General features: G+C 38.0%; 1 protein-coding gene across 5 annotated transcripts in view; it reads right to left on the bottom strand.

The window, feature by feature from the left end:
• FAABTP (fatty acid amide binding transmembrane protein) overlaps window positions 1-12908 on the bottom strand; it is a 45339-nt gene extending 32431 nt beyond the window's left edge. The window contains exons 1-6 of one of the 5 annotated variants that reach the window (XM_089921044.1): window positions 12592-12908; window positions 12189-12227; window positions 9852-9965; window positions 2392-2529; window positions 1762-2016; window positions 555-764 (exon numbers count right to left, since the gene is read on the bottom strand). In XM_089921044.1, the coding sequence (XP_089777170.1) occupies window positions 555-764; window positions 1762-2016; window positions 2392-2529; window positions 9852-9965; window positions 12189-12216 (745 nt within the window). In that variant the 5' untranslated portion in view covers window positions 12217-12227; window positions 12592-12908. The other 4 variants (XM_089921042.1, XM_022571507.3, XM_022571506.3 and 1 more) reach the window with 4 other exon arrangements.
• Between the last annotated feature and the right edge of the window lie 3131 nt (window positions 12909-16039).

The raw sequence follows: 16039 nt of genomic DNA, 5'->3' as shown, positions 1-16039 counted from the left end.
GCTGTGGCATGCGGGTTTTCTCTTCTCTAGTTGTGGTGTGCAGGCTCCAGGGCACTAGAGCTCTGTAGTTGGTGGCACGCAGGCTCTTGAGTTGACGCGTGCGAGCTCAGCAGTCATGGCATGTGGGCTTAGTTGCCCCAAGGCATGTGAGATCTTAGTTCCCTGACCAGGGATTGAACCTGCATCCCCTGCACTGTAAGGCGGATCCTTTACCACTGGACCACCAGGGAAGTCCTCCCATTTTTTTGAAGGACACATTTATTCAGTGTCATGATCAGACTACTGCATTTAACAGTCAACAGCATGGGTGAAAAAAACAACCCTACATTAAAAATCCTTGTTGTAATGCTCTACACTTTCCACAGAAAAGAAACTAAAATAACTTGTTATACAATTAGTCAAAAATACAGTCCTCGAATTTTTTGCCCATAAACATGAGTGTTGTCTAAAACATATCTTCTTTGTAGCAGCTAGGCCCTGCCACCAGTGTGCATGGCTGAGTTCCCATTTCTTTAATACACCAATAAGTTACAACAATAAGGTAATGTTCTTACCACTAAATTGCATGGTAGCTCCTAAATACGAATCCACGATTGATCCTAGTAATCCAGCCAGACCCCCAAATGCAATAATTGGCCACTGAGGAGCAGAAATGTCTAAATCATTAACAAAAACCAACTGCGTGAGGAAGTATGCAATGCCCACAAAGGTCCCTCCAAGGAGACTGGAGGCAAGGCCCACCATCGTAACTCCTCCGTTGGTCCCTAAAGAAGAGCATGGATAAAATCATCTGGTTAACAATCAGCAAACACATAAAGTCAAAAAAAGCAAAATATTTTGGTACCTATCTAATCAAGACTAATTTAAAGAAAGGGTTCACTTTGATGCAATCCAAAGACCATCCTACTTAGAAAACAGGCTTTTCTCCTCAGTAACTCCTGACATTCTAAGCAGTGATGTGGAATAGTTTAGTAGAGCTAGACTGCCTGGTTTCAATCTTAGTCCTGTCATTTCCAAGTCTGGTTACTGTGGTGAAGTAACTAAGTTACTTAACTAAGTTACCTAACTTCTCTATGCCTTAGTTTACTCATTTGTAAGATGTAAACAATAAAAGGACCAATTCACATGGTTATTAAGAGTAAACAGTAATCCATGGAGAGCAGTTAGAACACTGCTTTGCACATAGTAGGTACTCAAATATGTTAACTGTTATTATGATGACAATGATGATGAAGGGGAAAAGAAGGAAAATGAGAGGAAGGAGGAGGAGACAATGATAAAGTACTAGTAGCAGTACTAGTAGTAGTAGTAGTTGATAATAATGGGGAAATGAGATATACATTGAAGCACTAACCACATAACAGGCTCCCAAGAAATACTGTATCATTTCCTTCCTTTTCCTTTCCCACTGATAAGCCTGTGGGCCAATCTCTATGTTTCTATATTATTTATCTAGGAATTAATAACACTTCCTGCAAATATTATTTATTATCACCGATTTAATATCCTATAGCAATTTTCCAATTAAGGAGACAAACTGAAATTCTTAAAAGGCTTTTAAATAAGAAACACAATAAATCAAGAGGCTTTTTGTTCATTTTTTTTTAACATCCTTATTGTAGTATAATTGCTTTACAATGGTGTGTTAGTTTCTGCTTTATAACAAAGTGAATCAGTTATACATATACATATGTTCCCATATCTCTTCCCTCTTGTGTCTCCCCATTTTTGTTTTTTAAAGAAACTTAAATAAAGACTCACCTACTGGAACTTTCTCCCAGGTTGTTATCAGCCTCGGTGGGCTTTTACTCAGAACAGTGCCAACTTCTGAAGCCCATGTGTCTCCAGCAGAGCAGGCCAGTGCAGCCAAGAGAGACAAACACATCCAAGAAGCAGTGTGCTGCTTGGAAAAATCTATTGGGATTTCCCCAGGGCCATTTTCTATCATGTATAGCAGGGCCAGCTCTGTGGGCACAGCTCCATTACAGAATACCTGAATCCAATTCCTCTGCCCACCTAGGAACAAACAAGGGAATGAAAAGGACAAAAAATGTTTTCTCCTTAGGAGGAAAATCATGCATTTTTAGGAACTTACATTTCAAAACTTAAAAGAAAAATGACTAAAATTTCAAAAATGACTAAAAGTGGGATGGTAACTTTGCCCACATTCTATATTGTTTTAGAATAATGAATGATAGACTTCAGTATTTCTACAATTCTACAATTGCTATTGTGGTAAAGTAATAATAAACTATATCAGGCTACTACTAAAGTAATTCTCATAAAATTTATGTTTCAATAGTCTAAACATGTTCTGATTAAAAGCTTATGATATGTTAAGATGCAATAAAGGTTCCTATTTTAAGTAACGTTAAACATAATTCATTCTACCTTCCTTGTATTCTGAATCTAGACGTTTCTTTGTTTCTCCCCTCCATTTAGTGAGTCTTGAGGAAGAAAGAAAAAACATCAGCAAAGAGGTGAAAAAGCTGAAATTTGCAACGGTTAGGATAAATCCAACCACGAGCCCTGAAAGAAACACATATACACACAAAATTACACTTAGTCCATACATTAATGCTGTGAAAAAAAGAATGATTTTTTTCAGTTATTTTCATATTATAACTGGAAATGTTCATTTCCCATACCTTTACATTTTTACCAACTAAGATATTACCAAACAGTATAGGGTCTTTCAAGTTTCTATTTTTTACATTTTCCCCCCATAGCCTGGGATGTTTTTCTACTTTACAAGGAAAATTCAATAAATAGAGCATCCAAGAGTAAATCTGGGAGAGAGAGGCATATAGAAAACAAATTCCAACATGACAGAAGTAAGTCTCCCCTTATTAGTAATTATTTTAAATGTAAATGGGTTAAATGATCCAATCAAAAGACAGAGATTGGCAAAATGGATAAAAATACGTGGTCCAACTATATGCTGTCTACAAGAGACTCACTTTAAATCCAAAGACACAAATAGTCTGAAAGTAAAAGGATTGAAAAAGATAATCCATGCAAATAAGTGACCAAAAGAGAGCAGCAGTGGCTATACTAATATCAGACAAGATAGACGAGCTCAAGAAAGCATTCATGTGACATGATCTCCCTCTCTCCCTCTTTTTTTTTTTTTTAGCATTTCTTTTCTTTTGGGCATAACAAAATGCTCAAGGCTCATCTTAGACCTACCTTGCCCCAGCCCTGGAAGCAGCCGTTTCTCTGAGGAGCTCTGGTTCATTACAGTGGGGAATGGAGAGCAGAGGTCAAAATCTAGGCTTATGGTGTGTTCTAGTATATTTGCTTTTTGTGGACAAAGCAAGTGAATACACACACATACAAATATACACACATGCATATATATGCATGCTTATATATGGGCACATACACATGTATATACACATACACATAAATATTTGGGGAATCACAAGATCACACCAGTAACTCCAATTCCAATCTATCTCCACAGGTTCTCTCTTGCTTTTCCCCATTCCATATTTGTATGCCTTTTTCCTTAGTTAGAACTCTGGCCTCAAACAACAATGACAATTTCACTCATCTGCTCAATCCTCTAATACATCTAAAAAACTGTTTTAGAATTGCTTCACCCATACTACAACAAAAACAAACCTACTAAAAATAGTAATTTGTAATTCTCCCCTTCCTGTAACCCCAGACTGAAGGAATAAAGAATATAGTTAAATACTGGGTCCATAAGTTACTCTTTTTCTTTTTCTCCCTTCAGTGAGCTTATAGTATTCATTTAAAATACAGTTGGGTTCATCTGTTTTAGTTTGCTTTCAGTTTTAGATGCCCCCCCTTCCCAACTTCACTGATATTCTTAAACATGCTTTTAAAAGTCACACTTATACAAAAAGGTATATTTAGAGAGGTGTCACTTCCTCCCATGTCCCTTCTGCCCCTCCCTCTATATTTTGCTCTCTTTCCATTCTTTGTATGTATTCAACATCATTGTTCTCCAGTTTATCATTCCTGTGTTTTCTTTTATGAAGATAAGCAGATATATGCATGTTTTCTTATTTTTCCTTCTTCCTTACACAAAAGGTAGCATTCTCTATATGTGATTTTGAACTTTCAAGCACACTTTTGACAATTTTATCTTCCTTCTTTCAGGGAGAGAATGTGCTAGTCTGCCACTGAGTACTCAGATCAGTGGCACCCAAGAGTGGCAACCATGGGGTTCATGGTTGACAATTTCTGCTCTCTGGAACTCTTAAGATAAATAGATTGAGTTTTGCTATATGAAGATTTATTTTTATTAAATAACACAATAAGCAAAATTCTACTAAGTAACAGAATAGATATTAAATAATTATTAAATAAGTTACCATGTATTTAATAAGTAAGTATTAAATAATAGAACAAGGGACCAGGTTCCTATTTCTGTAGCAATAGGAAATTTTCTATTGGTTAGCTCCATCCTGACTGATTGATCCATCCAGAGATACTCGGTTATTGGCATTTTACTTATGTTTAGTACTTTTTTACTGAGAGTGCAAGAAGTCGCTATAATGCTGTATAAAGTAAAATAAAGTGCTTCAGCTCTGGAGTTGAACAGTCTCGAGTTAAAATCTTGACTCTTCCACTTACTTCTGCATGACTAGATGTTACCTAACTTTAAGCCTCAATTTCTCATTGGTGTATCAAGAAGAAGAAGAATTCCTACCTCACTGGCTTGATGTGAAAAGTTAAATGAGATAATTTTTATAATATGCTTATTATAAACCCAGCATGTAAGAGGCCCGTAATAAATGTCATCTAATATCATTGGCAATAATGGCAGTTACAGTGGCAAAACCTCAACAAGAACATCATTATTATTGCAATTATGTGTTATTATTATAATAACAAAGATGAATATTATTATGTTACCCAACCTTTAAGTTTTTTCAATTTTTTAAAATTTATTACAAAATTACTACATGGGTATTGGAGGGGAAAGCCAAAACATACAGAAGTCAAAGTGCCTCCTTCTCTCACCACCGCCACTCCCATCCCTTCTCCATGGTCAGTCACTGTTAACAATTTGTTCCACAGTCTTAAGCACACCCAAAGTGAGATGGCCCTAAAAAAACCTACACTGATATGCTACAAAAAGGAATCTACATCCTTTTTACTTCAAACACCTCAAAATATCACATGAAGTGATCAGTGTTCAAGTTGATGACAGGTTCGGAATGAGGAAATAAATTGAAGCTAATGTGCTTTGAAGGAATGATTTCTTTTATGTAGTCTAAAAAATATCTTAGAACTTTTTGCATCTCCCAGTTATGATAACTTTTAGATTAGTAACTGCTAACTCCACTTGGTGTCTTTTCCACCTCTTCAACCCACCTCTATCATCTTTAATCGTCCGTGCTAAGGAGTTAATTTGCATAACAATCGGATGCTCCCAAAGACTGTGAAGACTCAAGAATTATGGCTGCCTTCTGAGCTTAAAACAGGTAAATTCTATAACTGGCAGATGCCATCTAGGGAAGTAAAACAACACTGTCTACAAATGTCTTTGATAGTGGGAGTAGAGTTACCCAAAATTCCAACCAAGGGGACCTGGGAATAATATCTGGGAGACAGGAAAGGGAAAGGTAGGACTGGAATTTTATAACTTAATAAACTCAAACCTAATCAATTATATTATAAGTAATTTGCCTAGAGAAAGACTATGGGAATCAAAAGAAGGCTGGTTAGCCCAAAATATAGAATATGAAGGCCAAGAGAACCAGAGGTTGGCAGACGTAAATACTATATAAGGGACAGGACTGTTTGACCTGTGGATTTGCATTACTGACTGTTTCTCAGACTCTGTACTCTGCCAAAGCAACCTTCTCATTACAATCTGACTTCTCAAGTGGTCTGACTGCAAGAACTGGACATGTCTGAACAGTGATGTTTGTATTCCAGTTGGCCCAGTAGTTCTACATTTTATCAGATTAATAAAGTAGCATTCTGGCTCATATATTAGTCTCTTATAACAATGGCAACATAAACCAGTTTTCTTGGCTCTAATCAACTCTGGGTACCTGATAGAATGAGGTTTCTATTTCAAAAGACTGAACGCCAGACCCGAATTATGATAACCAAAGAGGTAAGGCCATCCTTGTGAGAACACACAGAGCACAACCACTGGCCCTTCCTGACAACACCTCACTGGCTGTGCACTTCCATTACACTTACAGCATCTCCTTCTGGGGATTAAATGCCTCAAACCCATCTTACTTATCATCTGTCTCCTCTGACAGTGGGATTTTTATCTGTTTTGTTCATTACTAAGTCTTCAGTGCCCAGAACAATGTCTGGCATACAGGGGACCCTTACTAAATATTTGTTGAATGAATGAATAAAAAAAAATGGGAAACCATTAAGCCTAAGCGTCTTGGCAAGTGAAATTAAATTTAAACTTGTCAAGCCAAGAGACTGATGACAAACTGTCCACACAGACATGTTCAAAGGAACACACTGAAAAACTAGACTAGACAACACTTTCTTGGAGCAAATCACCTGCACAGTGCTTTACAGTTTACAAGTACATTCTCACATAACCCTCATGTGATCCTCTCCTTATTCTAGAAGCATTCTTTCTCTCAAGGAAACAAGAGCCCTTCACTTCAGTGTCCACCCTAAGCAATGCCTCAACCCCTCCCCTCTTCCTTCAACACTGAGGTATATGTTCCTGTGTCACAGAGGACTCTAAATACCCAGATCCTGAGGAAGTTCTGAAACTCTTCTCAATCCCAAGCACACTAAAGACATGGTATGGCAAACCTTAGTAAAATTCCTATGACTGTAATAGTAGTTGTGGAAGGAAAACAATACTAACATTTATAAAATACATGTTGCTATTTTATGAGTGCCAGGTCCTGTGCTAAGCATTTTACACGTATGACTCCTCATGATAAGTCAATGCTATAGATAATATTATTCCCTCTAATTTGATGGGTGGGAAAATTATAACACAAAGTTTAAGTGACTTGCAGTTATACTTCAGGACAGTATTCCCAAGTACTATGATATACCTTGAATCAACATTACAGTTTTTTGTCCTTAAGGAAAAAAAAAAAGCTCCAAACAAAAAAGATACCAAAATTCCACAGAATGCAATGATTAGGAAAAGGGTAGTGGTTTTAAAATCAATCTACATATATTTCCTAAGCACTATTATAAGAGCATGTAGCGCTATTCAAAAAAGCTTAGGACACAGAAGAATATGATACACTCTGTGTCTTTGGGGAGTTTATTGTATAATACTTTATAGTTTAAAAAGATATGTTGTCCCACACATTATCTTGTTTGAGCCTCACCAATAAGTCCATAAGGACCTATTTCATAGGAGATGAAGAAAGTGAGTCTCTGAGGAGTTACGTGACATGGACAAGTTCACAAAGATAGCAGATGGCAATGCTACAATTCAAATATATATCTTTTAATTCTTTTTTTTAAAAGTCTTTACTGAATTTGTTATAATATTGCTTCTGTTTTATGTTTTGGTTTTTTGGCCACAAGGCATGTGGGATCTTAGCTCCCCGACCAGGGATCCAACCTGCTCCCCCTGCACTGGAAGGTGAAGTCTTAACCACTGGAACACCAGGGACGTTCCTACATCTTCTAATTCTAAATCAAGCCAGGTAGGAGAGGAGTAGAGGCCAAAGGGCCAGGAGGCAGAAAAGGAAATGGTAGTAGGAAAGAAAAAAAAGTGGAGATCAGAAAAGTAAGAGGAGAAACAGGATCATATACAGCATGGAAGCCAAAGGAAGACAGTACTTCAAGAAGAACTTGACGCTTCTTCCCACAGGTCAAGAACAATGAAAAACCAAGGCAAGGCTACCTGAGAAAGGACATTTTTAGCAAAGCATAACTTTATATTGTTATATTCAAATAGAGATTGCTCAAATTATTTGTTATAAATGAGTAATTTCAAAGTGCTAACAACAGATTTCTCAATTTCTCAACAGAACTTGAACAGTGTATCTCAATTATGAAGAAGGAAAATGAGCATGATTCTGAAGAACTGTGCCTAATAATAAAAAGCACCCTATACATGTTGGCTATGTGCTAGGCTCTGAGCTAAAAACTTTATAGTAATTATCTCACTTAATTCTTACTGCAATCCTAAGAATGAAATCAGGGGTGGATCAAGATTTTGTGGGTCCTGACGCTTATAAATTGGGGGCCCTCTTTTTAAAAAAAAGCACAAAAATATCTTTTACCTCTGTAAAATTTACAAAACAAGAAGACCATGAGAGCACATTGCTAGGGCTCTTCCTAGAACCTTGAAATGTACCATTGTAAATGAAATGCCATGAAGTTTAAGCTTTATTACTTTCATGATTTGTCCTTCTCTAGGTTAAATTTTTTTTTTATGCACAGGAAGCATTTATTTATTTTTTGAAATTTTAAAAAATTGAAGTATAGTTGATTTACAATGTTGTGTTAATTTCTAGGTTAGATATTAAAAACCCATTTCTCTGAAAACTGAGGTACAGAGAGGTTACGTGACTTTTCCAAAGCCATAACTATTACTCAAACTCATCCTGCCTGATTCTAGTGCTTGTTCTTTTACCTATCAGGCTATATTGCCTCCGTGAAGGCCTGCTCTAGTTTATAAAACTTCATGAAACATCTGCTGTATGTGAACACAGAGGGGATAGGGTGTCTCTACAGTGCATTAGGGCTAATGATTATCAGCATTTTGAAGGCTAGGTAGGCAGCTTCAAGACCTGCCAGTTCTAAATAATACTTATCCTGTAGTGATTTCAGCCTACAGGAAGTATTTGGTGGTGGGGCGGGGGGAATCCTCATGTCTTGGGGCTTATAACACTGGTAGGATATGAAAATCCCAAAGTCAGATCAGATCCCATCAATCCCCTGGTTCAAGGCAGGGGGGATTCTAGTTTGGGATAAAATCTTTACTGTGTCCTGATAAGCCCTGTATTATCTGACCCTTACCCATTTCTTCAACTTTATCTTACTCTACTTTTCCTTTTCTTCCTATTTTCCAGTCAAATGAGCCTTATTCTCACGCCTAAACAAGCCAGGCTTGAACGTGTCAGAGCCTTTCTACTTGTTCTGTCAGCGGAACATGCTTCTCTCAGATCTTCTCATTTCTGACTTCTTCAGGTCCCAGTTCAAAACAACCTCTTTAGAAGAAAGGTTAATCCAGACCCTATCCACAGAAGAATGCCCCACATTCCCCAATATACACACTTTATTATCTTTAATATTCTTCTCATAAACTTTATCGTTATATTAAAAGTTTTATGTATTTTATTTATTACCTATCTGTACTAAAGAATAAACGTTCCATAAAATCTGAAATCAGCTATATCCCCAGTTTCTAGAAGAGTGGCACACAGTAACTGCTCAACAAATATTTGCTAGAAGAATAAATAAATGGCCTGTCCCCATCTCAACTCTGAAGAATGAATCAAGAATACTCAGTTGGGACTACTCTGCCTGAGGCTATTAATAGCAATTTCCAAGTGCTATTCTTCTCAATGGCTCCTCTATTTTACCTCGAGGAAAAATGTTCCAATGTTTCCGCTAGCAGAAAATTTAAACCAACTCAGGAGCAGAATAACCAAGGTCCTCAAAAGTCTATCCTACTAATCTAGATGTTATCAATTACAAGGTTCAATTTGTACATCACACTAAAAGGGTATGTTAGTATCTGAAATTTTGACAGAATAGTAAAGTTGAGTAATGCATAACTTTATCATTGTCTAAAATATGCAACATTGTGATTTATAGGCTCATATATTCAGAATTTAGAAAACATGAGTTTAAATTATATAAGCAACCACTTATTATATGGTTAAACATTCAAAAGAAAAACATACCTCCTAAAGCCCCAGTATGATTTAGACTTTTCTTTTTAAAGCCATTAGAGACGATCAAAACAGGAACAAAAACTGAAAACAGCCAACGCCAAGGAGAAATAGGCTGTAAGTTACCTGAAAAATTATAAAGGTAGAGCATAAATTGTATGAAGCCTGCACAGGTTAGCTTTGGCTGCAAGTTTTGTTTTGTTTTTTCGGTACGCGGGCCTCTCACTGTCTTGGCCTCTCCCGTTGTGGAGCACAGGCTCCGGACGCGCAGGCTCAGCGGCTATGGCTCACTGGCCCAGCCACTCCGCGGCATGTGGGATCTTCCCGGACTGGGGCACGAACCCGCGTCCCCTGCATCGGCAGGCGGACTCTCAACCACTACACCACCAGGGAAGCCCGGCTGCAAGTTTTGATAACTGCATTCTGGATTAAAATACTGTGGTAAGTAGAGAAACTGAGATAAAGCCACCAAAGTAAAATATTCATGTTGAGAATTATATATTTTCAGAGAGACAATCCTAGTAGGGAATGACCAAATAAGTCCTGTCCAAGTTTAGAGAACCATTTACAACTATTTATAATAATGGGTATTTGATAGATATTTGGAGATCTGAAATGAAGCTCTGGTTCTTTATTTTTTTGGAAAGGAGGCATGTATTCATTCTCAAGAACTGTATAGAACAAATACCTTTCTTAACAGGATCCAATTATTCCTCTCTCTACCTTTCACAGAGATTTTTTTAAATCCTCCCACAGGCTACACACCTCAGGACTCAAAGGTTAGCAACTGGTTTTTCCAAAGGTTGCATCCAGCTCACAGATGTTTTGTTTAGCTAGCATAATTTTTTTCAGTTTGAATCAATATTTAAAGTTTAGGAAATTTCGTATAAAAATCCAGATTCTTGTTTTCTGTTTTAAAAACTGGAAGTTCAGGCCCACATGGCAGAATTGACTACAGGTAGAGAAGTCACCTCCTTTAGACAGGTCATGGCTTTCCCATTTAAAGTCCCTGCCATTCCTGACAGATTCTTAAACACCAAGGCTGAGTGATTATAGTAAAGAAAAGTGTGAACTATTGCTTGTGCCCAGGTTTCTATCAAAAATTGGAAAATGCAAGACAAAGAGGGTGAAATGTTAAAAAAAAAAAATTGGGAAAATCCTATTTCTAGAAGTGTAAACTGTTCCCATGTGTTTAATAAGCAAAGTAAAGCCTTGGAGAGCTTCACTTATCTGCATCAGGTGCCTGGCCCCAAGGGGTCACTTCAATTTACAAATCCTGATTTATTCTATGTAGTTCAAGTCATAGTTAATACTGGCATTAAGGAGAATCTTCTCACATACCTCTCCTCCCCGAGCCCTCATCCCCTACTGGGAATCATTATGAATGAACAGCCTTGAAAGCACGTGTACCCTGGAGAACACGCACTCGATTATTCACATGTTTTTTTGCAAAAGGACTAAGGTCTAAAAAGGTAATCATTTATGATAAAACCATTTATAAGAGTTTACTTTCTCACTCTGTTTTTCACTTTTCCTTTGAACTGAACGGTATTGTTTTTATAAAGGGGTACCAAGGAAGTTTGTACAAAGGCATACTTATGCTCTAAGGCAGTTTCAAAATCTTAAAGATTTGAGGGCTTCCCTGGTGGCGCAGTGGTTGAGCGTCCACCTGCTGATGCAGGGGATACAGGTTCGTGCCCCGGTCCGGGAAGATCCCCCATGCCGCGGAGCGGCTGGGCCCGTGAGCCATGGCCGCTGAGCCTGCGCGTCCGGAGCCTGTGCTCCGCAACGGGAGGGGCCACAACAGTGAGGGGCCCGCGTACCGCAAAAAAGATTTGAGTTCAGAGTACCTCATATTTATGCAAATTGGCTTCAGCCTTTAAAACAAGTCTGTTCTTTTGCAGTGACCAAACAGCAGACAAATCTTCCAAATCTCCAAATGTAAACATTGTATCATCATTTATTTTTACTTTTTATTTTTTACAGGACACATGAAACTGATAAACTTCCTTACTAATATTCTTATTAAAAGCATCACTGCAATTGCTTTGCAAAATTATGTTTAACCTCACTTATTTTTCACCAAGCTAGATGTAATAATTACATGAAATAAAAGACATTTTGGAACCGGTATAACTAGTATTCTGACAAGCAGCATTTACTAAAAGCTTTAAAACGTTCAAGGCACTGCATATTTCCATGTTAGTAAATGCAAATCAGGCCGTGGAAATTAAGTAAACACAACAGTTTATAACCATTCAGAAGATATGAGTTTTGGCTTTCACAATGGTACTTTCTAAATTTCACCGATTAGGTTATAGAAAGACAATTTAGAACATTCATACTCACCATAATAGGTGCTTGCAGTCATAGACATAATCCAGAAAGCTAAAGAAATGCAAATGATCAGACTCAATATAACTATATTAGTTATCATCTCTATGTATTTTTTGTATGTATTGTGGTCAAGATCTGTCATGAAAAATAACAGTATGAACACCTGGGGGGGGAAATATCTCGCGTTTCTGAGAAAAATAGTCATTTAAGTTGCCAGCAAAACATTCGTGTAGAGGCGAACATAAATGCCAACATCTTCCACCGTCCGAGAAAATAATATAAACCCAAACTATTTCCGGAAACTGGGCTGGTGGGGCGCTGCCGCAGAAGCCTGAGCGAGATTAACGCCTCCCTGCGAGAGCAAACCGCAACCTCTCAGACAGCGGCGGGCTCGCAGACCGCGGTCCCTTCACACCTGAACTTCGCAGCCGGGAGGTGAAAGGGAAGCGGAGGCAGCCAATCAGCGGCCCAGGAGGGCGAGCTCCGCCCCCCACCGCCCGCCCATGCGCCGACGCTGGGGGTCGGCAAATGCAGAGAGGCGAGGCGCGGTGCCGGAATTTGGGGTGTCCCGGTGGCGAGCCCCGAGTGACGCAGTGCGGTCCCTCTCGACGGCCGCCCGCGCAGCCCTAGAGGCCGGGTCCAGGCGGCCAGGGCCGAGGACCCAGAGCTCAGCTCGCTCCTCGCCGCTTGTCAGCGTCCCGTGGCTCGCCTCCTGCGCGCCTGCGCCGCGGCCACCCGTGGGCGTCGCCTCGCTTACGTGAGCGTTTAAAGGGCGGCTCCAAGGTCTAGAGGACCAAGCGAGGACTGCCGTCGGCAGGGCTCTGTACGTTTGTAATGCTCTTTAGAGTCTGGACCTTTGGAACACCTATAAAAGTCTTGTGTTTGAACACATACCCAAACGCTGAAAAGTGAAACCACCACCAAGGCAGTAACAGAATAGATGAATGAAAGCAAGTGAACTTAGACCCAGTAGACCATGTCAAGCATCAGATTCGAATGCTTTTTCGTCTGTGAACAGTTCATGGCATACAATATTATGGACTTCTTTGAGGTGGGGGATATATTGGGCTGTGGAAAGGGAATTTTATGACTGAGAAGATCACTTAAAAACAGCACCTGTAAGGTGCTGGACACTGTTAGCCGCTGGAAATGTAAAGATAGCTCGACATAGTTCCTGCTATTGAATTCTCAAGTAATTATTATGTGGAACATTGTGGAAATTGTTCCCGCACCTCTCCTATTTAAAGTCTGTGCACTCAGTCAATTCACTTAGAAAGCAGAACGGCTTGTCACCTTAAACAAATGAATCTTGTGGCTTATTTCACGTTTTAATTAATTTTTGTTTGCTGGGTTAACAGTAACTAATTGATAATTACATTACATTCTGAACTTTTTCAGTTAATTGCTGACAGCGTAAAAAGAGGAAGCAACTCACTTTCAGACATAGTACCCAAACGTGTTTTAACCCGCTAAAAGTAATTACTTTTTGAAAACTCACACTGTATTATATGCCAAGACTATTTGAAGCCCTTTCCTTTGGTAAGGCATACGATTAATTACCTGAGAACCAAATTTGTGAAGTAGGACTAAACAGTAGTGGACTTCTCTTACTATATGCATATGTGGTCTTTATGCAGAAATTATGTGCCCACTTAAGTTTTGTCTGGTTCTGTTCAGCACAGGTAAGTAATTGGATTACCTTAGAAAGCTGACTGGCCCATATTAGTGATACTAGACAATTAGGCATAGTTACTATTAATAAAACCTAATATTTTTGTGGTTTGCATAGTGACCTTATTTTTGTCTTTGCTTAGACAAAATTATGAACTGGTATTGCTTTTTTCCCCCCCTTCACTTTAGTACAGTTACAGGGTTATCTTGCCTGATTTTGGTGTTCTATTAGATTTTTGTGTCTAATAGGAAACCATGGGCTGTGCAGGCCATCTTCTAACAACAATGAAGGCTAGCTTTGTCTGGCTAGTTCCTGAATGTCACGGATGATTTTCTCTCTCATGAATACGTAGCTAAAATTGCATATTAAATAGTAACAGTGTTGGTGACTGACTCTTCAAATGAATATTTCTCTTCCATTTTTTCCCGGTGTCCAATTATTGCTGTCGTTCTTCATAAAACAAGTTATTTGAGCTTAAGGCTGAAACAATTTGGGGGAATTAATGTAGTTAAAATATTCTTTAAAAAGAAACAATGATTTTACAATCTGATAATGTTTAGAGACTTAATCTGAAAACATTTCAACAAAGTCTTTTTCTATTTGCTTTAAAAGCCACTTTCTAGCAACAGAGAATTTTATGGTTAAGCATTTTCTAAACTATATTCCTCAAGATATTGGTAGGTACGCTACCCTCCACCACCACCTCCCCTCCAAAATACCTCTGATCAAATTTAAGGTTCAGAAATTTTGTTTCCTCAAAGGACTGTGAGAGTGCACTAAAGGCTCTGAGAAGTTAAGAAACTTTGAACACTTTTGTTAAATCTTTCCAACAGAGTTAATTGTTTTACCACAGATTACTTTCCCTCAGAAAACATTACAGTTTGAGAGTTGTTATTGTAATCAGAGCAACAGACTGAAAATTCATTGTTGGAGTAATAATCTTTAAATTTCACAATATAAATACCTATTTATGTTTAAGTGTTCTTTGACATAAACGTTTTCTGGGATAGACATTTGATACATAATATCAATTGTACAAATCATCCCAATGGCAAAAAGCACTTACTGATGCTAGGAAAATATCAGTGGGTTCTATGTACAGTCACTTTGAATCTAAGCCAAAGGAGTGATTTAGATTTTGTGAAATCTAAAGAGAAATGTGCTAATATTAGAATGGCTAATATATACATGCCAGACCCCTGAGTCCCAAAAAGAAAAAAACATACACACAAACACACACTGCCTTGAAGGAACACAGAAAATGAAGACAGATGTGTAGACAATAACATTATAATGAGATGATGACTTTATCCAAGTTATGTATAAAACAGGACTCAAGGAAAGAAGCACTTATGTCACTTTGGTACGTTAAGGAAAAGTGCCACAGAGAGAGAGGGAGCATCAGAGCTAATACTTAAAAGATGACAGGGAGATTGCTAAATGACCAAGCTAAAGTAAGGGCAATATGTAAAGATGTGGTGGTTAAGAGAGTGAAAATAGAAATTCATGAGAATGGAGGATTTAGACATAAAAAGGTCTGAAATACTAGCTAAATAATTAAACTGAAAATTCATCTGAGAGATAGGCACGTATCTGCTTTCTTGGCATTGAACCCAAAGTTTTTATTTTTTTAAGCTTTTGGAGCACAAATTTTAAAAGCCTAGGCAGAAATTTGAAGACTGGTATGTTGTTTTAGATTCAACTTATTCTGAAAGGGCATTAGGAAGACGGTAGGGGGCAGTGAGGGCAGGAATAAACAAATGGAATTTTCTTTCCACCCCCCCCCCCCCGTAGACTTGAGGACAGGAACCATTTCCATCTGGTTCATTCTAGTTTGCTCAGTGTCTCTTAGTGAATGTTAAAAGTGTTTTTTAAATTAAAGTACTAAATAATATTTTAATACTTAGAAAAAATTAATAAGAAAAAATCATCTTATTTCCTTGCTATTAAAATAATGCTTTGGTAAGCATATCTACAAATAAATCTCTGTGTGAGCCTCAAATTACTGTCAGGGTAAACAGAACATTTTTATAGCCCTTCATATATCTGGTGTAGATTGTATAACCAGTATTCAAAACAGTGCAAATAAACTATAATGTATGTTTAGATTTAATTTGAGCCATAAAATGAAAATGATAATTCCTCTTCTAGGCTTTACATATCTTTATTTTGCTTACAGTTTGCTTCAATT

Source organism: Delphinapterus leucas, chromosome 11 (assembly GCF_059928025.1).
Source record: "Delphinapterus leucas isolate spDelLeu-1000000601 "Yukka" chromosome 11, BTC_Dleu_Yukka2, whole genome shotgun sequence".
Lineage (NCBI taxonomy): Eukaryota > Metazoa > Chordata > Mammalia > Artiodactyla > Monodontidae > Delphinapterus > Delphinapterus leucas.
Note: the sequence above shows the minus strand (reverse complement) of the source record. Positions and strands in the feature narration are given on the sequence as shown.